The 22,790-nt window shown below is 43.3% G+C and overlaps 2 protein-coding genes across 5 annotated transcripts in view; one reads left to right on the top strand and one right to left on the bottom strand.

The window, feature by feature from the left end:
• LOC124009579 (oxysterol-binding protein-related protein 1-like) overlaps positions 1-12,380 on the top strand; it is a 39,254-nt gene extending 26,874 nt beyond the window's left edge. For 2 of the 3 annotated variants that reach the window (XM_046321491.1, XM_046321492.1), the window contains 11 exons: positions 3,031-3,106; positions 4,328-4,462; positions 4,606-4,703; positions 4,902-5,084; positions 5,351-5,458; positions 5,670-5,759; positions 6,237-6,363; positions 6,661-6,777; positions 7,183-7,306; positions 7,417-7,507; positions 10,872-12,380. In XM_046321491.1, the coding sequence (XP_046177447.1) occupies positions 3,031-3,106; positions 4,328-4,462; positions 4,606-4,703; positions 4,902-5,084; positions 5,351-5,458; positions 5,670-5,759; positions 6,237-6,363; positions 6,661-6,777; positions 7,183-7,306; positions 7,417-7,507; positions 10,872-10,974 (1,252 nt within the window). In that variant the 3' untranslated portion in view covers positions 10,975-12,380. Of the gene's footprint in view, positions 1-98; positions 264-3,030; positions 3,107-4,327; positions 4,463-4,605; positions 4,704-4,901; positions 5,085-5,350; positions 5,459-5,669; positions 5,760-6,236; positions 6,364-6,660; positions 6,778-7,182; positions 7,307-7,416; positions 7,508-10,871 lie in introns of those variants that run through there. The other variant, XM_046321493.1, reaches the window with a different exon arrangement.
• Positions 12,381-12,646: 266 nt separating this feature from the next.
• LOC124009578 (mucin-12-like) lies at positions 12,647-22,676 on the bottom strand. 2 transcript variants are annotated; one of them, XM_046321490.1, is made up of 16 exons: positions 22,582-22,676; positions 22,213-22,381; positions 21,547-21,600; positions 20,476-21,369; positions 19,892-20,350; positions 19,106-19,783; positions 18,705-18,974; positions 18,480-18,611; positions 17,955-18,332; positions 17,523-17,807; positions 16,747-17,388; positions 16,440-16,586; positions 15,838-16,308; positions 15,181-15,696; positions 14,916-15,095; positions 12,647-13,459 (listed from the first exon to the last, which is right to left on the bottom strand). In XM_046321490.1, exons 1-16 carry the CDS (start codon positions 22,648-22,650, stop codon positions 12,732-12,734), a joined length of 6,072 nt encoding a protein of 2,023 aa, XP_046177446.1. In that variant the 5' UTR covers positions 22,651-22,676; the 3' UTR covers positions 12,647-12,731. The 2 variants fall into 2 exon arrangements, with proteins under 2 accessions (XP_046177446.1, XP_046177445.1); XM_046321489.1 differs by having other exon boundaries at positions 18,480-18,974.
• Between the last annotated feature and the right edge of the window lie 114 nt (positions 22,677-22,790).

Genomic DNA, 22,790 nt, shown 5'->3' with positions numbered 1-22,790 from the left:
CATTAATATGTGAAGTAAACAATAATGGACCCAAAATTGAACCCTGAAGAACTCCTTTTTTGAATCCCAGCCAGAGCCCGGACATGAACCCGATCAAACATCTCTGGAGAGACCAGAAAATAGCTGTGCAGTGACGCTCCCAATCCATTCTGACAGAGCTTGAGAGGATCTGCAGAGAAGAATGGGGCAAAAAATCCCTAAATACAGGTGCCAAGCTTGTGCGTCATACCCATGAAGACTCGAGGCTGTAAGCTCTGCAAAAGGTGCTTCAACAAAGTACTGAGTAAAGGGTCTGAATAATAATTTAAATGGGATATTTCATTTTTTTTGTTTTTTTTGCTCAGATCTTTTTTTTTAAATAACCGTTTTTTGCGTTATCATTATTGTGTATTTTGAGTAGATGAATAAAAATGTTCTACCATACTGTAGTATGTTAAGGAGACCTAGTTTTTAATTTGATGCCTCAATTTGTAATCACTTTTGTGATCTTCTGTGGCCCACAAGCGTACGATAAATCCTTGATTATGCGAAAAGGCATATTTAGGTTTGATTTGATTCGACAGGAAATGTAAAACATAGCTATGGGAAGTGAATGACGCTTTAGACTGAGTGCACGTAGTTACAGGAGGAGTCAGTTCATTCAGCCGAATATGTTGTGCTGTGTTGTGTAGCCGACAGAAGTACTGCTCCGCCATGCTCCACTGTCCTTCTCATTCCGCTATTGATAAGAGAGAGGGTTAAAGATTTATCCCTACGGCCCTCCTCTTTCCATCTCTCCTCAATCTCCCTCTCTCCTCCTCTCCCTCCTTCTCTCAATTGCCTGTTGCGTCTGTTTAGTTGGAGCGTCAGTATTCATTGTATGTAGCTGCTTCTCTGCACCTCTCTGAGCAAACACAGCGTCTGACTCATACATACACACACACTAGTGATGCTTGGGTTGACTCATAACCCTCATAACTCCTATGAAGGGCCGGTGTGTGGCGGTCGTGTTGAATAAAGAGAAAACAATACATGAAAAAAATCCATAAATGTATCATTCTTGTGCATCTATAGGCAACATTGAGGTTTTTCTTTCATTATTTTGAGGCTGGCATACTGGCATACTACACACCAAACGCTTTTGGGAACGGGTAGTGAAAGTTAACATTGATCGATTGAGGCAAAAAGGACAATGTCGGAATTTAATTCAATAAAATAAAAAGCTGTGAAATGGAGAGTTGAAAATAAAGACAAAGGAGGGCCAGAAGTCATGTTTGGGAAAGATTTGGTGAAGTGGTAAAAGAGGATGATAGCAGTGCCGGCTATGTTGTTTGTGATGATTATGAGGTGCTATAACAATTTGACAGCCACACGACGTGGTCTTCAAATAGGCCTATGGCACGTCAAGGAAACTGTAGCATACAGTCCAGATGGGTTAAATGGAAACTGAAATCTGGACACTCACTGTAGGTCTATAACCTCTCACATAGTCTTAATATTATTTCTGCAGAATTAAGCATTTCTTGCAGTAAAATTATACATCAAATATACATTTTGACTCGGAAAAATGGGATTTCTTTCAGCATCTTGAGAGAATGTGAATGCGCAGTTAGGGACTGTCTGGGGAGGTGCTATTTTTTTCTTTGCATTATAAAAGCAGATAGATGCATATTTTAGGAGGCTGAAATACTATGTTGAACTGAAATCTTATCAGAAAAATGTTGGCTTGTTTTCACAGCGTTCTATTTTGCACAGAAAATATACATTTTGGAGGGAGAGTAATTGCATCTTCTCCCCTGTCCCTAAATGTATTTGCTCTGCGAAAGAAGCGGACATGACAGAAATCTTTACTGATGTCAACTAGATTGAAGCATTCAATCTATAATTTATGACATTATTCTGGTGAGCAAGGGTTTATTTAGTCTTCTAGGGCAACATATAATGACATAAGAGAAGCTCCATGTATCTAATTATAGACAAGTTGACTAACAAATAGACTACCAATATGTCGGAGATTATAAGCAGAAACATCTCTAAATGAAGCAAAAAAGAAATCCTGCACCCCAAGGCAAAAAATAGTTAGGCCGTCTCTGTAGTCTACATCACATTTTCTATATTTGCGGGTTAGGGTCGGGTGTGGGCTTCAGATTTGCACTTTATCACATCTAGTCGGGCCATTGCAGATAGGTTATTAGCAATTGTGTGCGGGTGAACAAACAGCTGACCCGTGCACCACTAATTCATACATACACACACAGGAACACACGCACACTCTCCCATTTAATCATGGTTATTGCACGAGGCTTGACCGCAGCAGCTAACAGTTAGCTCGTTAGCTGTCGGGTGTCAGGTAACTCTGTTTCCTAATGACAAGACGAGGCAACTCAGTTTCCTAATAGCACGTCAAGCCCTCGCTGATATTCCAGATAAGGTTCATGTAATACAGCTGTATGCATAACTAAATGGTGACCGATTTCATTTTAGAAACATGCCAAAATGTTAAAAGTCCTGAAGACACAATGTTAAAGACCTTAGTTGTATATACTAAACATGGTTCTCCATGAACAAAGTCGAGAACATCACATAAAACCAAGGACACAAGCTAAAATGCAAATGCACATACATAAAAAGTGGAGTCACACCTCACCAACAACAACAAGATACTGTACCACTATCTGATAAATGTGATAGCCTGGAGTGTTGCTAAAATGTAGGAGGAAGAGCCTGTGACTTATCTATACAGTAGCTACATCTCGGCCTCGTGGAAGTACGCCACTGTAAGAGACTCTGGCTTAAACCCCTCATCACTTACTCTGTCACCATCGTCCTTGTTTGTATTCTCCTGACCCTGTCTCCTAGCCTGGTCCCAAATCTGTTTGTGCTGTTTGGTGTGACAATGACCATAGGAGTTGACTAAAGTAATTGGTAAGACAGCACAAACAGATCTGGGACCAGGCTAAGAGACAGGGTCAGGAGAATACAAACAATGACTGTGTCTGATCCAGTGAGCGTACTACATTTAGATTTGACCGTTTCTGTTCTATCCCACAGAACGTCTTTACCAGCGCCCATGTTCTCCAGGAATGATGTCAGCATCTGGAGCATCCTGAAGAAATGCATTGGCATGGTGAGAATTCACACTCATTATGTATTTAAAGAAAAGTACAGTACAGTTTTGGCACACCCCAAAAAGCACCAGAGCTGGATACAAATGTATCAGGCTGGGCAAAGAAATAAAGGGATGTTTGTTCACTGTTTCCTGTTCCCCCCAGAAAAGTTTAAATCAAACAGTGAGCGAACATGCCTTTCTCTCTGCCAAGAATTCAAACACAAACAAACAGGAGTTCCAGGACTAAGTTTGAGAAACCCTGCTGTAAAATACTCTGGCTGTCAGTAGTGATCTGTAGGGATCCTAATACCCTCTCTCCACTTCCTGGATGAAATTTGATTAGATCTACAGTCTACACTTCCTATAAATCCACCAATTAAAAGGGTTGATTCCCACCGAATCCTGTGTTGTGTCCCAAATGGCAATACTTCCCTATGTAGTGCAAATACTTTGACCCTATGGGCCCTGGTAAAATGTAATTCACTTCATAGGAAATAGGGTGCCATTTGGGACACAGCTCTGGTGTAGAGGAAGATGCCACCATTGGCAATGGAGAAACTACCTTGACTATGTTTGTCCTATATATGGGGCTTAATGAGTTAGATCCATGGCACTCTATTATTTTATCCCAGGGTTCCTGCTGAAATGTGGGCCTTTAATGACACTCCAGAGACCAGTCAGCACTGGTGTCAAACAGTGTTCCAGGCCGGGGTCTAGACTATAGCTTTTTGTTGATGTTATTTCACACCTCTCATCGAAACACCATTATGTGTGCTTTACAGGGAATTTCATCCTATTGCCAGTGTAGCTTAGCGGTTAGAGCGTTGGGCCAGTAACTGAAGTTTGAATCCCTGAGCCAACTAGGTAAAATGTATCAATCAGCAAGGCACTTAACCCTATTTGCTCCAGAGTCGCCATCAATAATGGCACTTTCCGAGGGTGTCGCACTCCCCCCTTTTGCCTTTAGAATAGCCTCAATTTGTTGGGACATGAACTCTACTGTACAAGTTAGGTGTCAAAAGCATTCCACTGGGATGCTGGGCCATGTTGACTCCAAGGGATCATAGCTTTCACCTGGATTTACCTGGTCAGTCTATGTCATGGAAAGAGCAGGTGTTGCTAAAGTTTTGTACATTCAGTGTATATTTGTCTGTGTGGGCTGTGAATGAACTTCATTGCTTGTGTGTTTCCTTACCCCTGTCTTTGACTCTTCGGCTCCTCTCTTCTGTCTCCAACCAGGAGCTGTCTAAGATAGCAATGCCGGTGATCTTAAACGAGCCCCTTAGTTTCCTGCAGCGGCTCACAGAGTACATGGAGCACACGTACCTCATCCACCAAGCGAACACCACCACAGATTCCATGGAGAGGATGAAGGTAGCGAGCACCCATTATCATCATCCTCTTAGATAGGCACACGAGTCTTCACTCATAATTACAGGCATAGTACCTACTCTTTTTGCTGTGCTCCTCTATAGCCACTAACATTACACATTTCTGTTCATCTGTGATGGTTTCAGTGTGTTGCAGCGTTTGCTGTGTCTGCTGTAGCTTCACAGTGGGAGAGGACGGGAAAACCCTTCAACCCACTACTGGGAGAAACCTATGAGCTCATCAGGTTTGACCTTAGGTTGACTCTTCTGTATTTGTTGTGAGTTGGTCTGGTACCACTAGTCGTACTAGTTTGTGACTCAAGACGTCTTCAAAATACCTCTCATCAAAATACATCTCAACATGTCAGATGTCTGAAGACATTTGAAGACAGAAGGTGATGGCGAAGTATGTACCATTAACCTCCTCCCTCCTGTCCCTTCAGAGAGGACCTAGGGTTCAGGTGGATGTCAGAGCAGGTTAGCCACCACCCCCCCGTCAGCGCCTTCCATGCTGAGGGCCTGCAGGAGGACTTCCTGTTCCACGGCTCCATTTACCCCAAACTCAAGTTCTGGGGCAAGAGTGTGGAGGCGGAGCCTAAAGGCATCATCAGCCTGGAGCTACCCAAGTGAGTCTGGAGCTGTTTCCCTCCACAGTGTACATATAGCGTTCCCTCAATGAGGGTTTGTCTTGGAGTGTTCTCGAATTGGCCTTTATCTCCCAGTAAAGCTAGTAACAAATCTATTCTGGGAGTTTTTTCTGAAGGCTGGATGAAATTAATAAATTGAGGCTTAAAGGACATTTGTAATCTCCCTGGAGTAGTTTGGCATCTCTAAGTGGGACGTGGTTGGTGAGAGATTATCTGCTGCTATGACATGTTCTCCGTCTCTGCAGATACAACGAAGCGTACACCTGGACAAACCCCACCTGTTGTGTCCACAACATCATCGTGGGCCAGTTGTGGATCGAGCAGTACGGCAATGTGGAGGTGATCAACCACAAGTAAGGGAGACTACCTTGCCGTTGTGTGTGCAGTAGTGTGGGTCCACATTTGTTTCCAGTTGATTGAGCAGTGAAACAGAACTGGGACAGATACTTGCCATTACAAAGGAGATAGACTGAGCAGCTACATGGTAGTTGTTTGAAAGCATTGTCTCACAGTGGGAAATAGTGAACGAGGATTTGAAAACAGAGCCTTGTCTTTCTGTGACAGGACCGGAGAGAGATGCAGCCTGATATTCAAACCATGTGGCCTCTTTGGCAAAGAGCTGCACAAAGTGGAGGGCTACATTCTAGATAAAAGGTATTGTGGCTTTTCTTTTGTTACGAATTGAAGGTTTTTTGTATTGCATTGCTGGCCAGGTCTCCCTGGTAAAAAGGTATCCTGACCTCAAATGGGACTCCCTGGATAAATAAAGGTTAAAGCTGCAATATGTAGCTTTTTGGGTGACCCAACCCAATACACATAGCACTGTCAGTTATAGATATGTCATTCTCATTGAAAGCAAATCTAAGAAGCACTATATCTCTTCTATGTGCTGTATTTCTATACTTCCCATTCTTAAGGTTCATTTTTGCATCTTTTACTTTCGGTTTTGTACACCAGCTTTAGCTGAATTGTAGCAACCAGGAAATGCGATTTCTGCATATTGCACCTTTTTTTAAATAAATGTTACAACCTGATTCTTTCCGGATTGTGTTCCTCACTGATGGGACATCTAATTAGCAAAGAAAAGGCTACAACCCATTTTGAGGCCCCATGTGACGCTTGTGTGTGCAGCAAAAAGAAGCTCTGTGCCATCTACGGTAAATGGACCGAGTGCTTATACACTGTGGACGCTGACACTTTTGATGCTCATAAGAAATCTGACAAGAAGAACTCAGAGGAGAAGAAAAGCAACATGCAGGTACAGTATGATGTGCACTTATCAGAAACGCACCATATCAAAAACAAGGAAGTGCCTCGAGCCCCATTGGGGTGATTATGTAACTATTATCATCTTTGAATTATTTTCCTTATCTGCTACGTGAAATAAGGTATGAATATTTTGCCTGAAATGGATCCTTTTGCTCCATGCTCATGAATGAGTGGTATTTAAGCAACCTTTAAACTAGTTTTTGAGTAAAACCTCTTGATATGACCCAATAAGTAGCTATTGTAAGCCATTCCTGTTTGAAGGTTGCGTGTGTGTCTGTCCCTCCAGACTAGTGTAGACGAGGAGCCAGAGGAGATGCCCCTGCCTGACGGAGACACGGTCCAGGTCATCCCAGGAAGTGAGCTGATCTGGAGGATAGCCCCCCGACCAGACAACTCTGCAGAGGTGAGAGGGGAGGAGCGACAGGGGGTGAGAGATAATGGGACAAGAGCAGTTCTGGGGGATAGTCCCCCAGCCAGACAACTCTGCAGAGGTGAGAGGGGAGGAGTGGCAGGGGGTGAGAGATAATGGGAAAAGAGCAGTTCTGGGGGATAGCCCCCCGACCAGACAACTGAAGGGATCACAGGCATAATAGAGTACTGTATTAGGAGGATTACTAAGAAGCAGAAATCTGGGATGTACTGATGCTATTTTACCCTTCTTGAATGATTCAACTGGATGTCAGTTTGACTCAGTTATTGATTTGTTGAATCCACTCTCTCTCTCTCTCTCTCTCTCTCTCTCTCTCTCTCTCTCTCTCTCTCTCTCTCTCTCTCTCTCTCTCTCTCTCTCTCTCTCTCTCTCTCGTAGTTCTATGCTTTCTCCACATTTGCCATGCAGCTGAATGAGCTGGAGGAAGGCATGAAGGGTGTCCTACCCCCCACAGACTGTCGACTCAGGCCTGACATCAGACACATGGAAAAAGGAGACATAGGTATGGTGGTAAAGTTATACAGGGCATTGTGTTGTTGTGAATGATCAAAGCATTGTGTCCACATCTGGTGTTCAGTCATTTATATTTTGATATGTTCAAATATTTCTCAGACTCGGCAAGTGCAGAGAAGAAGAGGGTAGAGGAGAAACAAAGACTGTCCCGGAAAAATCGCTCCAAATCAACCGAGGAATGGAAAACAAGGTGAGTGATTGGGTCCTCTTCACCTCCTGGAACCTTTGCTTCTGCTGTGCAAAAGTCTCATTGGATGGATGTTAACACTATGCTAGGCCTGCTTTGCTAATTATCCCACATTTGTGTCATAATGTGCTGTGTGTTTTGCTCTCCCCCGTGTTGTCATTGTGAAGGAACCCAGCTCTTGGCCCCAGGTTTGGCTCTGCTTGTCTGCTGTGTCTTTTGGTTGTCGTTGTGGTTCACTGTTTGAATGCTGCACTACACTGCCTCCGTCAGGACAGCTTTAGAATGGCAGCAAATGCATTGATTGAAACACTGATCATGCATCTGCACAACCTGAATGTAGTTGACTCCTGAAAAGTACAGTGCCTTCAGAATGTATTCACACACCCCTTGACTTTTTCCACATTTTGTTGTTACAGCCTGAATTTAAAATGCATTAAATAAATATTTGGTGTCACTGGCCTACACACAATACCCCATAATGTCATTGGAATTACGTTTTTATATTTTTTTACAAATTAATTAAAAATGAAAAGCTGAAATGTCTTCAGTCAAAAAATATTCAACCCCTTTGTTATTGCAAGCCTAAATAAGTTCAGGAGTAAAGAATTGCTTAACAAGTTGCATCTTTTTTTCTCTTCGGTAATAAACCTTTCCAACAAAAACCGAAGAGATTAAATCAGAACGTAATTGAAAATAATATAATTATTATAATTATTATTTTATAAATGCTTCTCTGAAGGCATAGAAGGCCCATTGTTCCCCACTGTGTTTGGTTAGTAATAATTTGTAGTGGCTCTATTTTCCCGCAGCATGCATTTTTTCCACTATTCTTAATGTCTTAAGAATCAATGTGTTGTTCTGAAATATGAACACAGAAATACTGGACATTTTGAAATCTTATGGTGGTGATTTGACAAAATTACAATCATGGTCTGGAATTGCGCTTGCATTTTTTTGGTCTCGGTCTTGAGGTCTTGACTCTGCCTCTGACCCCTTCTCCCACTCCCGGTCCTCGGTCTTGACTCGGTCTCACCCGAAAAAACAACTATAGACCACCTTTATTCCACACACAGCGACGCATACAAAGCTCTCCCTCGCCCTCCATTTGGCGAATCTGACCATACTTCTATCCTCCTGATTCCTGCTTACAAGCAAAAACTAAAGCAGGAAGTACCAGTGACTCGCTCAATACGGAAGTGGTCAGATGACGCAGATGCTATGCTACAAGACTGTTTTGTTAGCACTGACTGGAATATGTTCCGGGATTCATCCAATGGCATTGAGGAGTATACCACCTGTCACCGGCTTCATCAATAAGTGCATCGACGACGTCACCCCCACAGTGACCGTACATACATATCCCAACCAGAAGCTATGGATTACAGGCAACATCCGCACTGCGCTAATCTGGACGCTTTCAAGAAATCCCGCTATGCCCTCCAATGAACCATCAAACAGGCAAAGCGTCAATACAGAACTAAGATTGAATTCTACTACACTAGCTCTGATGCTCGTCGAATGTGGCAGAGCTTGAAAACTATTACGGACTACAAAGGGAAACCCAGCCGCGAGCTGCCCAGTGACGCGAGCCTACCAGACCAGCTAAATGTGTTTTACGCTCGCTTCGAGGCAAGCAACAATGAGAGCCCCGGCTGTTTCATACGACCGTGTGATCACGCTCTCCGTAGCCGATGTGAGCAAGACCTTTAAACAGGTCAACATTCACAAAGCCGCGGGGCCAGACTGATTACCAGGACGTGTACTTCAAGCATGTCTTCACTGACATTTTCAACTTCTCCCTGCCCGAGTCTGTAATACCTACATGTTTCAAACAGACCACCATAGTCCCTGTGCCCAAAAAGCAAAGGTAACCTGCCTAAATAATTACCACCCCGTAGCACTCATGTCAGTACCATGAAGTGCTTTGAAAGGCTGGTCATGGCTCACATCAACACCATCATGCTGGAAACCCTAGACCCACTCCAATTCGCATACTGCCCCAACAAATCCATAGATGACTCAATCGCACTGCCATTTCCAACCTGGACAAAACAAACACCTATGTGAGAATGCTGTTCAATGACTACAGCTCAGTGTTCAACACCATAATACCCACAAAGCTCATCACTAAGCTAAGGACCCTGGGACTAAACACCTGCCTCTGCAGCTGGATCCTGGAGTTCCTGACGGGCCGCCCCTAGGTAGTAAGGGTAGGCAACAACACATCTACCACACTGATCCTCAGCACTAGGACCCCTCGGTTGTGCATGCCTAGTTCCCTGCTGTACTCCCTGTTCATCCACGACTGCGTGGCCAAGCACGACTCCAACACCATCATTAAGTTTTCTGACGAAACAACAGTGGTAGGCCTGATCACAGACAATGATGAAACAGCCTATAGGGAGGAGGTCAGACACACTGCCAGGACAACAACCTCTCATTCAATATTGAGGAAGACAACAGAGCTGATCGTGGACTATAGGAAAAGGAAAGCCGAAAAGGACCCCATTAAAATCGAAGGGGTTGAAGTGGAGTGGGTTGAGAGTTTCAAGTCCCTTGGTGTCCATATCATCAATGAACTATCATGGTCCAAACACACCAAGACAGTTGTGAAAAGGGCACGATAACACATTTTCCCCCTCAGGAGACTGATGAAAAGATGAATGAATGGTACCCAGATCCTCAAAAAGTTCTACAGCTGCACCATCGAGAGCATCCTGACCGGTTGCATCACCACCTGGTATAACAACTGCTCGGCATCTTACCGTAAGGCACAACAGAGGGAAGTGTGTACAGCCCAGTACATCATTGGGGCAAAGCTTCCTGACATCCAGGACCTATATACTAGGTGGTATGAGGAAGGCCCAAAACATTTTCAAAGACTACAGTCACCCCAGTCATAGACTGTTCTCTCTGGTCTCTTTAGTTTATTTAGGAATTATTTTCTTAACTCTATTTCTTGAACTGCATTGTAGGTTAAGGACTTGGAAGTAAGCGTTTCACGGTAAGGTCTATTGTATTCGGCGCATATGACATATGATTTGATTTGGTTTAAATCCCACCATCAGGAGTTGACTACTGCATATTACGAAGTTTGTTGGTGTGGGTTTGTATTTATCACAATCATCATGTAAAACACTCATGCCTGTGCCTGGACACTCATGCCTGTGCCTGGACACTCATGCCTGTGCCTGGACACTCATGCCTGTGCCTGGACACTCATGCCTGTGCCTGGACACTCATGCCTGTGCCTGGACACTCATGCCTGTGCCTGGACACTCATGCCTGTGCCTGGACACTCATGCCTGTGCCTGGACACTCTTGTTGTAGTTTGTCTGAGTTGGTTCCTCTTGTTGCTCCCGTATAGGTGGTTCCACCAGGGCACCAACCCCCACAACAAAGCTCAGGACTGGCTCTACTCCAACAGCTACTGGGACCGGAACTACTCCCTGTTGCCTGATATATACTGACCTACAGGACACACACCACACACACACATCTCTATCTGTACACACCTCGTCTCAACTCTCTCTGCAATTTTTTATATTCTGACACTGGAGCTTTGGCATTTTTCTCAGGGGGTTCATTGAAGGGGGAGAAAGTTAATCCTAGTCAGGTCATGCGGTCAGGAAAAATGTGTTATGATATAGATGATGTCAACATAGGCAAGGTCAAGGGAGAGTTCTGGCTTTAATCATTTCAAAGCCTGCTCTGAACCTGCTATGGTCCATTGCATGAGTAAGGATGATGCTGGGAATTGAATGACCGTAAAGGCAACAACCATTCAGTAGTCCCTAAACATATCTCCTATGTCTCACTCAAAGCACAATTGTGAAGCCCTCATGAGTCAATAAGCGATGGTCATTGACCAGTGTGTATAGAATTATTATAAAACTGTAGGGTGTAACCTGCCAGTCATTTTAACAATGGGAGTGTTTTGAATGGAGTGGATTGAATGTGACACACCTCTTGATGTGTCTCTAGTATCTCTCACCAAAACGCTCGTGAGAATTATGTCCATTTGAATGTGTTGTGCTCAGTTCTGTTACTTACAAATGTGTGTAGCTACAGTATCAATTTAAGGAAAATAGAGCTTTCAAATAGTGTGTGAAATAGACTTATTCCAAGTTCCTGCAGTCCTTGCTATATGCTAACAAACTAAACTGTCATTATAACACGCTGTATCACAGTTGCTCGGACCTCAGCAACCATGGCTGAGGACATAAATGTCTGTAAATATTATTTGATAGAGCTCTTCTATTCTTCTGAGCTGTAATACAATGTAGTACTTGAGGAATTTAGGATACTATGAATAGAGGGGAATATCTGTACTGTACTTAGAATTATGGCTCCTTGCTTCCATAACACTTGAGAACTTAGTTTGACCACTTGGCTCGATATGAATATATTTGTATGTGTGCAAAAGTTTCCTCGAAAGTAAAAATGTAAATCTGAGAGGTACTGTAACTGTTTTAACTACCCCTAACACACTGAATGCAAATACAGTACAAGCACAATGTTGACTATGCAAGCATTAGCTGCACTACACCCACAGACACACAGTAAGCCTATGTCCCAAATGGCAAACTATTTCCTACATAGCGCACTACTTTTGACCTGAAAAGGGCGCAATTTGGGATACACACAGCCACTGTTCAACTCACTCATCCACTGCATAACATTCCTCTCCTTGGTTGTGAATAGCTGCTGTTGTAACCTCTGTAAAGCGGTAGTTTAGGTTTGATTATCAGCACAGTAGACTGGACCTAGCACACCCTGTGAATGCAGTTTTAGCTAGAGGCTACTCTCACTTTGTGTTTAGCACATTACAGAATCAAGATTGTTTCTATTGTTGCTAAATAAAAGCTTAATGTTACCTTTGTGTCCTGTTTCTCTTATTTCCACCATCCTATCTGTATTTCCCTGAAGCATTATGTAAATTGTGGATTGAATTCCCCACATAATACTAACATTCCTCCGGGCACACACTGGTTGAATCAACGTTGTTTCCACGTCAGTTCATTGACCAACATGGAATAGATGTTGAATTGATATCTGTGCCCAGGGGGATGGTTGAAGTTAGGCCTTGTTGAGCTTGTGAATTTCCTTACTTTTTCAGCTTAGCAACGAGCCTAAAGTCTCACTTAAAACATGTGTTTATTTAATGAAGAGGGAGAACGTTTTAAATGATATGCACACATGTTTATTGATACTAGACAACAGTCCCCTACCAATTACATGGGGCACTAGTTGGCCACCTCCTGGATTCTTCCTGGTCCTCTTTCTCTGTGTGTTCAGAGGTGACAATGTGTATGAGAGCGGGGGAGTAAACAGTGTTTCCTTCATCACTGATGACCTGCAGGAACTGGGCCTGACCGTCCTGACCGGAACCTCCGCTCACCATCTCCATTGGAACGGAGAAGGACAGGTACCCCGGGGGGTCGTCCGTCCTGACCACAGCAGATCTCGACCTGGAAAACATTGAGGCCGGAACACTACGAGCGCTCTGGCTCAGGGACACCTGGTTGCCATCGAGGAACAGGAAGTAGTTGGGGATGCTGATCTCCAGGTTGAGGATAGTCGGATGCTGGGGTGGAGGGCGGCGGGTTGAGCTCTGTGACCTGGGTGTGAAGGCCCTTCTTGGGTACATTGGGAACGGTGGTGGCTGGGGCTGTTGTCTGGGTCGGCCACACCACGACTGGGGGTCAGACTGCTGAGGGGAAGGGGACCTCTCTGCCAGTAACACATGTCTAGACCCAAAGTTGCGAATGAAAGCACTTCCATTGAACGGAGGCTGGGAGATAGTGTTAGTGGACAGTGTGCCCTCCTCCGTCTCATTGTCCAAGTGGTATAGTGTCCAGACCTGATTGGTAAAATCCTCGAAGGCAGGCTGAGCATCAGGAGTGACACGTCCTGCTCCAATAGGAACGCTATGTGAGGGCGGGCCATGATAATCTAAAATGACAATAGAATGCAACAAAGTTCAAAATGTCAAAATCCACACAAACAAAGAATTCAGAAAGTATTAATACCCCTTGATTTATTCTATTTTTTGTGTTACAGCCTGAATTCAAAATGGATTAAATATTATTTTTTTTCTCACCCATCTACACACAATCCCACATAATGACAAAGTGAAAACATGTTTTCAGACATTTTTGCAAATGTATTTAAAATCAAATACAGAAATATATGTTACAATCACTTTTGGCAGCAATTACATTTGTGAGTCTTTCTGGGTACGTCTCTAAGAGCTTTGCACACCTGGATTGTACAATATTTGCACATTTAAAAAATATATTCTTCAAGCTCTGTGTCAAGTTGGTTGTTGATCATTGCTAGACAGGCATTTTCAAGTCTTGCCATAGATTTTCAAGATGATTTGAATCAAAACTGTAACTAGGACACTCAGGAACATTCAATGTCATATTGGTAAGTAACTCCAGTGTATAGTTGGCCTTGTCTTTTAGGTTACTGTATTGCTGAAAAATGGAATTGTCTCCCAGTGTCTTTTGGAAAGAAGAATCAGGTTTTCCTCTAGGTTAGCTCTATTCCATTTATTTTTATCCTGAAAAAAAGTCCCTAGTCCTTGCCGATGACAAGCATACCCATAACATGATGCAGCCACCATGCTTGAAAATATGAAGAGTGACACTCAGTGATGTGTTGATTTGCCCCAAACATAATGCTTTGTATTGAGGACATAAAGTTAATTTCTTAGCCAATTATTTGGAGTTTTACTTTAGTGCGTTATTGCAAACAGGATACATGTTTTGGAATATTTGTATTCTGTACAAGTTTCCTTCTTTTCACTGTCATTTAGGTTAGTAATGTGGAGTAACTACAATGTTGTTGATTAATCCTCAGTTTTCTCCTATCACAGCCATTAAACTCAGTAACTGTTTCCTTCCTCTCCGGCAATGGAGCAGGAAGAACGCCTGTATGTGTCGATACACCATCCAAAGTGTAATTAATAACCTCACCATGCTCAAAGTGATATTCAATGTCTGCTTTGTTTTTTTTTACCCCTCTACCAATAGGTTCCCTTCTTTGCAAGGCATTGGAAAGCCTCCTTGGTCTTTATGCTTGAATCTGTGTTTGAAATTGACTAGATATTGACTTAAGCACATTTTTACTCCTGAACTTATTTAGGCTTGACATAACAAAGGGGATGAATACTTATTGACTTAAGACATTTTAGCTTTTCATTATTAATTAATTTGTGAAAATGTGTAGAAACATAATTCAACTTTGACATTATGGGGTATTGTGTGTAGGCCAGTGGCAAACAAAGCTGTAACACAACAAAATGTGGAAAATGTTGAGGGGTGTGAATACCTTGGCATTGGAGGGGAAATCCCTAAATGTCCTCAAAACAATTATTAAAGTTGAATTCTGAGGGAAAATGTACCTGGTCCAGTCTGTACACTCTGTGACTGTGTGTTTTGAGGCCCAACCATATTGGCTAGAGAAACTCCTAGAGAAACTCCAAGTTGCAGGGTCCCCTGCTGCACTTCGGTAGGGTGGGCAGTCACCTCTTCATGAAGGCGGACTGAAGTTCCTGAAACTTGTGTACTGTTGTCCAATAATCCTATGAGATTGGAAAGAGAAATCTTCAGAAAATATTTTTGTTTTCGTTGCTAATATTTCAGTAATGTATTAATCTTGATGCTTGCCTGATGCAAAATATGTTTGTGTTTCTGCTTCTCTCCTTGCACTCTCCATTCTACTGGGTATCCTGACTGTATCCTGAGCTGTTTCCATTGCTGCAGTGTGAGAGGGAGCTATGGCACTCATTGGTGTTTTCAGCTGGTCAGACTCCGTGTCCAAGACCTCAAGACAAAGGCCTTCAGCAATGGATGGTCTGTACAAAACTGCCACATCAGAAAGGACTCTTGTCTTAGATGTTGCCAAAGGAGCTCTGAAAGACACGTGTTGAGTTGTGTGACTCTCTGTTGTTTCTGCTGTTCTCTCCACACTCTCTTCTCTGTATACTGTTTTAATTGTTGCCTTTTCAGAGGAAGCACTTTCTAACAAACTACTTCTTGAAGATCTTGAAACTGCAGGTGAAATTCTTTCAACAGAAGCAGTTAGACACATCTGTAGCTCCTCTATTGATGCCGCAGATGGAATCCCGGGCAGACTGGATTGTGGTGCAATGTCTGTACCAGACAGAGATTCACCAACTTGAGCTGTGGATGAAGATACACATGATAAAATGTCATTTAGCAGACGCTTTTATCCAAAGAGACTTACAGTCATGCGTGCAAACATTTGTCACATACTGTAAACATTTCAGCCAAACAATGTGTAGACAATTCTACAAATTGTACCTGATAGAAGAGATGTTTCTGGAGAAAATCTTGGAGAAACTCTTGCAGAAGTTATAGGAGAAACTCTGGGAGATGTGTGTCTCTCTGGTTTCTCTGGTGTTCTCCCCACACTCTCCTCTCTACTGGGTATCCTGACTGTTGACACTCTCTGTGCAGCATCAACTAGTTCTGTTTCAGAGAAAGCTCTTCCTGATAAGTCACTTTCAAAATATCGTATGACAGTTTCAGAAGGAGCTGTTTCTGAAGATGTTCTTGAAACTGCTGGTGAAATTATACCAACAGAAGCAGATGGAGACAATAGTAGCTCCTCCATTGATGGTGCAGAGGGATGCCTGGCGGGACTGGATTGTGAAGAAACTCTTTGAGAAACTTTGGGAAATGTGTGTCTGTCTATTGATGGTTCAGAGGGAATCCTAGGCAGACTGGATTGTGGAGAAATGTCTGTACCAGACAGAAATTCACCATCGTGAGCTGTGGATGCAGATACAAAAGTAGGCACATACTGTAAATATATTGCCTTACAATGCCTTAAAATTCCTCAAAATGTCTTATTAGTAGCTTATTAGTAGAGCATTCCTCAGAAATATGGATGACAATTGTACCCGATGTACGAGAGGTTCGTGGAAAAACTCTTGGAGAAGTTCTTGGTGATACTCTGGGAGATGTGTGTCTCTCTGGTGTCTCTGCTGTTCTCCCCACACTCTCCTCTCTACTGGGTATCCTGACGGAGGAGGCCGAACCCTGATTCTCTAAAATGACAATATAATGCAACATCAAAGTTGAAACTTTTAAAAATATATAGAAATTGATTATAGAAATGGATTTAACACAATAAATCAAGACATTGGCACAATGTAACATGTATTCAATTATTAAAGCTGAATTCCTGTAATCTAATGGAACATTTACCTGGTGTTTTAGTCGGCATAATCTGTGACACATCTTTGAAACACACTGGCCCAACCACATTAGCTGCAGAAATTCCTAGAGACATTACTAGAGAGACTCCACTCCTGGCTGGAGATACTCTGCCAACAGCAGCAGATTGAGACACCAGTGGCTCCTCCATTGATGGTGCAGATTGAATCCTGGCCAGACTGGATTGTGGAGAATCTCTGGGAGAAATTCTAGGAGAAACTCTGGGAGATGTGCATGTCTCTGGTATTCTCTCCACACTCTCCTCTCTACTGGGTATCCTGACTGGGGACACTCTCTGTGCTGCATCGACTACTTCTGTTTTAGAGAGAGCTCTTCCTGATAAAATGCTTTCAGAATACCTTATGACTGTTTCAGAAGGATCTCTTTCTGACAAACTACTTCTTAAAGATCTTCTTGAAACTGCTGTAGAAACTCTACCAACAGAAGCAGAGGGAGACAACAGTAGCTCCTCCATTGATGATGCAGAGGGAATCCTGGCCAGACTGGTTTGTGGAGAAACTCTTTGAGAAACTCTGGGAGATGTGTATCTGTCTATTGATGGTGCAGAGGGAATCCTAGGCAGACTGGATTGTTGAGAAATGTCTGTACCAGACAGAGATTTAACAACATGAGCTGTGGATGCAGATACAAAATCAGGCATGTAGTGTATACATTATATCTTACAAGTTTAGCTCCTTTTAACTAAGAAATGCTGTATTAGTAGCTTATTATTGGAGCATTATTTAGTGTATGGATGACAAGTGTACCTGATACAAGAGAGGTTTGTGGAGAAACTCTTGGAGAAGCTCCAGGAGATGTGTATCTCTCTGGTGTCTCTGCTGTTCTCCCCACACTCTCCTCTCTACTGGGTATCCTGACGGAGGACACTCTTTCAGAACCGGCTGGTGACATTGCCCACTGAGAGTACAATGGAGACGCCAGTAGCTCCTCCATTGACAGTGTTTTGTCTATCTGAGCTGGTACTTTTGCACCATCACTAAGAGACACAGAGGGAACCCTGGCCAAACTGGACTCAGATGCCAAGCCTGTAGCTGTTGGAGTAACATCAACATGGATTTTGAAAAGACAGACCAGATTACATTATATGAGTATGCTGTGGTATTTTCAAATGAATTTCACCCAGACTACTAACATGACAACCAACCTTATATTTCATTCAAGATATTTGAAAAGTGTACCTGAGCTCCAGGATGTTTGTGGAGGAACTTTAGGAGGTACTCTGGAAGATGTGTGACTGCCTCCTGCTGTTTCCGAGGGAGCTTCTTCTGCCATGTCACTTTGTGAACATCTACCAGACACTGCTGGTGAAATGCCTCCAACAGCAGCTGGAGACCCTGGTAGGTCTGCCATTGATGGTGGTTTATATGTCTCACCCATATACAACGGTTCTCTAGAAGCTGATTCTGCTGCTCTTTCACCAGTGGAGGCAGAAATAGAAATCTCCCCCATAGATGGTGTTGTATACGTCTCCTCCATATTAAAGATGACTTGCAAAGATCCTGACTCTGTTAGAGAATCACTCAGATGGGGCTCTGGCTTAGATGACAAGCCTGTAGCTGTTGGAGCAACGTCAGCATGAGTTGAGGAAATACCTTTTTTTTGTATGTTGTGATGCTATCCTGACATTTTCTTAAACATTTTACCCAAATTGGTGACATGGACCTTATTAGTAGGTATATCACAGAGTTGGATGAATACTGTACCCGACTCTGAAAATGTCTGTGGGGAAACTCTGGGAGATGTGTGTCTCTCTGGTGTCTCTGCTGTTCTCCCCACACTCTCCTCTCTACTGGGTATCCTGACTGAGGACACGCTTTGTGCTGCATCAACTAGATCTGTTTCAGAGAAAGCGCTCCCTGATAAACCACTTTCAGAATATCTTACCCCCTCCACTGCTGTTTCCGAGGGAGCTCTTTTTGACAAAGTACCTCTTGAAGATCTTGAAGACACTGCTGGTGAAAACCCATCAACAGAAGTTGGTAAAACCAGTAGCTCATCCATTGATGGTGTAGAGTGGATCACTCTGGGCGCTGTGTCCATTACTGCTGTTTCAGAGGAAGCTCTTTCTGGCAAGTCACTAGCAGGACATATTGCAGACACTGCTGGTGACACACCTTCACTGATATATCCAGAGGGAATCCTGGCCAGGCTGGATTTAGGTGACACGTTTGTAGCATTCATCAATCCACCAGAATAAGCTGTGGAGAGAGACACAATAAAACAAACCTAAATAAAGTAGGGTACTGTTCCTTTTACATCAATATCATCAAGTAGCATGTGCTTGTACTGTACACAGTAAGTAAACCTTTAGATAGGAAGTGACTCATACCTGACACAAATGATGTTTGAGGAGGGACTTTTGGAGTTGTGTGTCTCTCTAGTAGCTCTGCTCCCACTACTGCAGTTTCAGATGGAGCTCTTTCTAATACATCATTGGCAGACACTGCTGGTGAAGCCTCACCCACAAAGGCAAGTGCTGTTGGTGACTCTGATAGCTCCTCCAATGATGGTACTGCTGCTCCCAAAACTACTTTTTCAAAGGGAACTCTTTCTGATACATTACTGGCAGAACACCTTGTTGACACTGCTGGTGTAATCTCCCTAACAGAGATGGCTTCTCCCTCTGCTGTTTCTCTTTCAGAGATGTCACCTTCTGAGCGTCTTGCTGAGGCAGTAGAGAATTCCTCCACGGCTGAAAGCGAGTGAGAGAGATCCTGATAAGAGAGAGTGTTAAGGGACTGAGACACAGCCACAGGGTTGGATGCCAATTCAGATATTTCTATCCCTAAGCATTGTAATTTTTGGTTGACAATCTCGAAAGCCTCGAGGGCTACTTTATCCAGGTCGGATGCTGATGTCTGCAGAAGCTCCTCCCAGGCCAGGTCTATGCTGGGTGAAGTAGTAGGAGAGATATTTTCTGAGTGGGCCAATTTGACTGCTTTCTTCACTAAAGCAGAGTGAGTGGCGATTACACAACAGTCCTCTTCTTCAAACATCACTGGAGAGACTATAAAACACAGACATTACTTTTCAAATCAACAGAGAATACAGAACATCCATAATGCATTTTGTTTTTTTTCCTTTTTCAGAACTGTGATATAGACATGTTCGTTACCTGACACAAAATATGCTTCTGGAGATACACCAGAGAGATGCACATCTCCCAGAGTATCTGGTCTTCTCCCCACACCCTCCTGTCTGCTGGTTATCCTGACTAAGGACCCTCTGTGTGCTGCACCAACTATTTCTGGTTCAGAGAAAGCTCTTCCTGATAAAACACTTTTGGAAAATATTGCAGACACCCCTGGTGAAATTCTACCAACTGAAGCAGTTGAAGACACCAGTAGGTCCTCTGTTGATGGTAATGTGTAAGTCTCTTCCACATTAGAGAAGACTTCTTTGCAGGCTGGTTCTGCTGCTCTCTCACCAGTAGAGACAGAGGAAACCCTGACCAGACTGGATTTAGGCGAAATAGTTGCTGCTGCCTCTCTCTCACCACAAGGTGCAGAGGTAACCCTGGCAAGGCTGGGGGTGGATGGCTTGTATGTAGCCTTCAGATATTCAGCAGAATGAGCTGTGAGGATAGAGAGAATGCAATTGCAAAGGATTTAAACTTTACTATACATCTTCTAATACATTGTCCCTAAACAGTTTGTATCAAACTGTCAATTCGTTTTTGAGTATAGATTAATATTATACCTGACAGAAGAGATATTTGTGGAGATGTGTATCTCTTTGGTGTCTCTGTTGTTCTCCCCACACTCTCCTCTCTACTGGGCATCCTGACTGAGGACACTCTCCGTGCTGCCCCGACTCCCACTATCTCTGAGGAGGATACTTTCTCTGTGTTTGCCTGCTGCAAAGCTGCAGCTGAAGCCACCATCTTAATGGACGGCGAGCCAGACACCACATTCTCCAGTAAGAATTCTCTGCTTCTCACCAACTGATCCACTGTTTCCTCAACAGCTAAAGAGGCATTACTCAAGGCAGACGGCGTGCAGGGCAGGTTCTCCAATGAGGGCACTTGGTGGAACACCACCACATCAGACATCACCTCGGTTGTGTCATTCACCCCGATCTTAACAACCTCACCAACTGAAGGAATCTTAGTCAAACTACCTCGGGGAGATACACCTGAATATGGACGACTGTTGCTTCGGAAGACAATGGTCTCCTGAAGGTTCGCAGAGTGGGCGACGATGACGTCATCGGTTGGAGCGCTGATCAAGACTTGAGAGTGGTTGGCCTCGAGTAGACTGTCCAATGATGGAGCTCTCTGGAACACGAATGACTGCACAGCAGAGCCTGGCCGGGCCTGGGCCTCCTCTTCCACAGCTGGGCTGGGTTGACCTCCAAGGTCGGTTGGGCTGGACTGAGGTCCATCTCCAGGGTGGGTTCTATGGTGGGTTTCTCCAGGGAGGCTGCTCAGAGTCTGAACCTGCTTATCTGGCTCACCCATGGGCTTGCTGGAGGGGACCTTGAACGACCTTGGATTGGTCCTCTGGCTGACTGACAGGGTCTCCTCAGGCAGGCAGCAGTCTATGGCAGCTTGTGGCACTGGGCATACTATCCAGTCTTTGACGTAATTTGCCTCTATTGAAAGAATAATAATTCCGTAAATTGTGAGCCATGTCTGTGAAACATTCAACTGTATTTATATGCAGGTTGATTTTAAATATGGGGTTTTAATTCAATTGTTAAATGCAATGAATGTGCAATGATAATGCAAAGGTAACATTTGCGCACTATGACTGGCTGAATATTCCTTACCCCGTATCTCCTGGTACAGATGTGTAACATCCTTGGTATCCATCAAAGGATTGCCTGAAGCAAAAGAAAATAGAGTTAATTGCCTGTTCCACTTTAAAGAGATAGCCTTTAACATGTTAGAATGAGCTTGGAGACTATAGGCCTAGCCTACATGAATTCAAAATGTAGCTAGAATAGCAGTTGAAACAATAACAAAGTGGTTGCCCCGCCTCTGTTTTGCGAAAAGGCTGAAGGATGGAAAAAATATAACCACTCTCAAAAATTCATAGACAGGGCTATGGATGCAAGGTCTGACCATCCATGATATTACAATGATAAGTTTTAAGCATGTTTTGAGGCTATCCAGTGTTTGTTCACATTTACACTGTGTACCAGCATTGGAGTAAAACACGCTTATATTTGGTGTTCTGATGGGGTATGACAGTGTAACTAAGCTCATGAGGCATTTATGGTCTTCAAAAATCAATGGGTAGACCTATATATCATTAATTTATAAATCCAAAAATGATGATGCAACTAAGGATTCTAGCTTTAAACGTCATTAGGGTCTACTAAAAAAACGGCTCCGCTACATCAAATAATTTGTGTGTTGGTAAACATCAACTACTTTTGGGGTTTTTGCAAACACTGTATATGACTGCATCTACATCAGTCTACACCACTCACGTTCTCTAAATTCGAGCAGCTCAACGCAATAGGCGGCAATAAATTCCGGTATCTGCCTTGGTCCCTCAATGAATATGGCTCTGCAAAGACATTCTAGCCAACTCTTCAGCCCGTATGGGATGATGATGGTCAACGGGGGCTTGAAGTGTGGCGTACTCCTGGAAGCCATCTGGAAAAATGTCGTTGATGGTTTAGCTGCAGTGTTTGTTAACCTGATCATCAGGCTATCCTGCTCAGCCTAGGGTACACTGTCTGTACAATCAAATGGATGCAGCCAATTTCATTGGTTAAGACTTTTATCTAGGTAGCTATATATCAAGTCAGATTATTCGAAATGGATTCATATTTTTTAGATTAGTGAAAACATACCTTTGCAGATAGGTGTAACTCCTCTTGAGCCACATTGAGGACGACAATATTGGATTGATTCAAATCCATGATATAAAATTCCGCGGCTGCGTGACGTCACAATGGTACTAACCTCATAAAAATGTATTGGACAAATTGAAAAGAAATGCAACATTTGCGTATTTTGTGCAGCCTAGATTTCAACAATATTATAATCCATTTCAGCTAAA

The sequence above is a fragment of the Oncorhynchus gorbuscha genome, linkage group LG22 (assembly GCF_021184085.1).
Source record: "Oncorhynchus gorbuscha isolate QuinsamMale2020 ecotype Even-year linkage group LG22, OgorEven_v1.0, whole genome shotgun sequence".
Lineage (NCBI taxonomy): Eukaryota > Metazoa > Chordata > Actinopteri > Salmoniformes > Salmonidae > Oncorhynchus > Oncorhynchus gorbuscha.
Note: the sequence above shows the minus strand (reverse complement) of the source record. Positions and strands in the feature narration are given on the sequence as shown.

Excerpts from the sequence above, each read along its gene's own strand:
- LOC124009578 (XM_046321489.1), bottom strand. The coding sequence starts at position 22,650 with ATGGATTTGAATCAATCCAATATTGTCGTCCTCAATGTGGCTCAAGAG. Across the intron at positions 22,382-22,581 it reads AGTTACACCTATCTGCAAAG|ATGGCTTCCAGGAGTACGCC; the intron begins GTATGTTTTCAC and ends ACATTTTTCCAG. Across the intron at positions 17,808-17,954 it reads ACAAACATCCTGGAGCTCAG|CTACAGGCTTGGCATCTGAG; the intron begins GTACACTTTTCA and ends TTACTCCAACAG.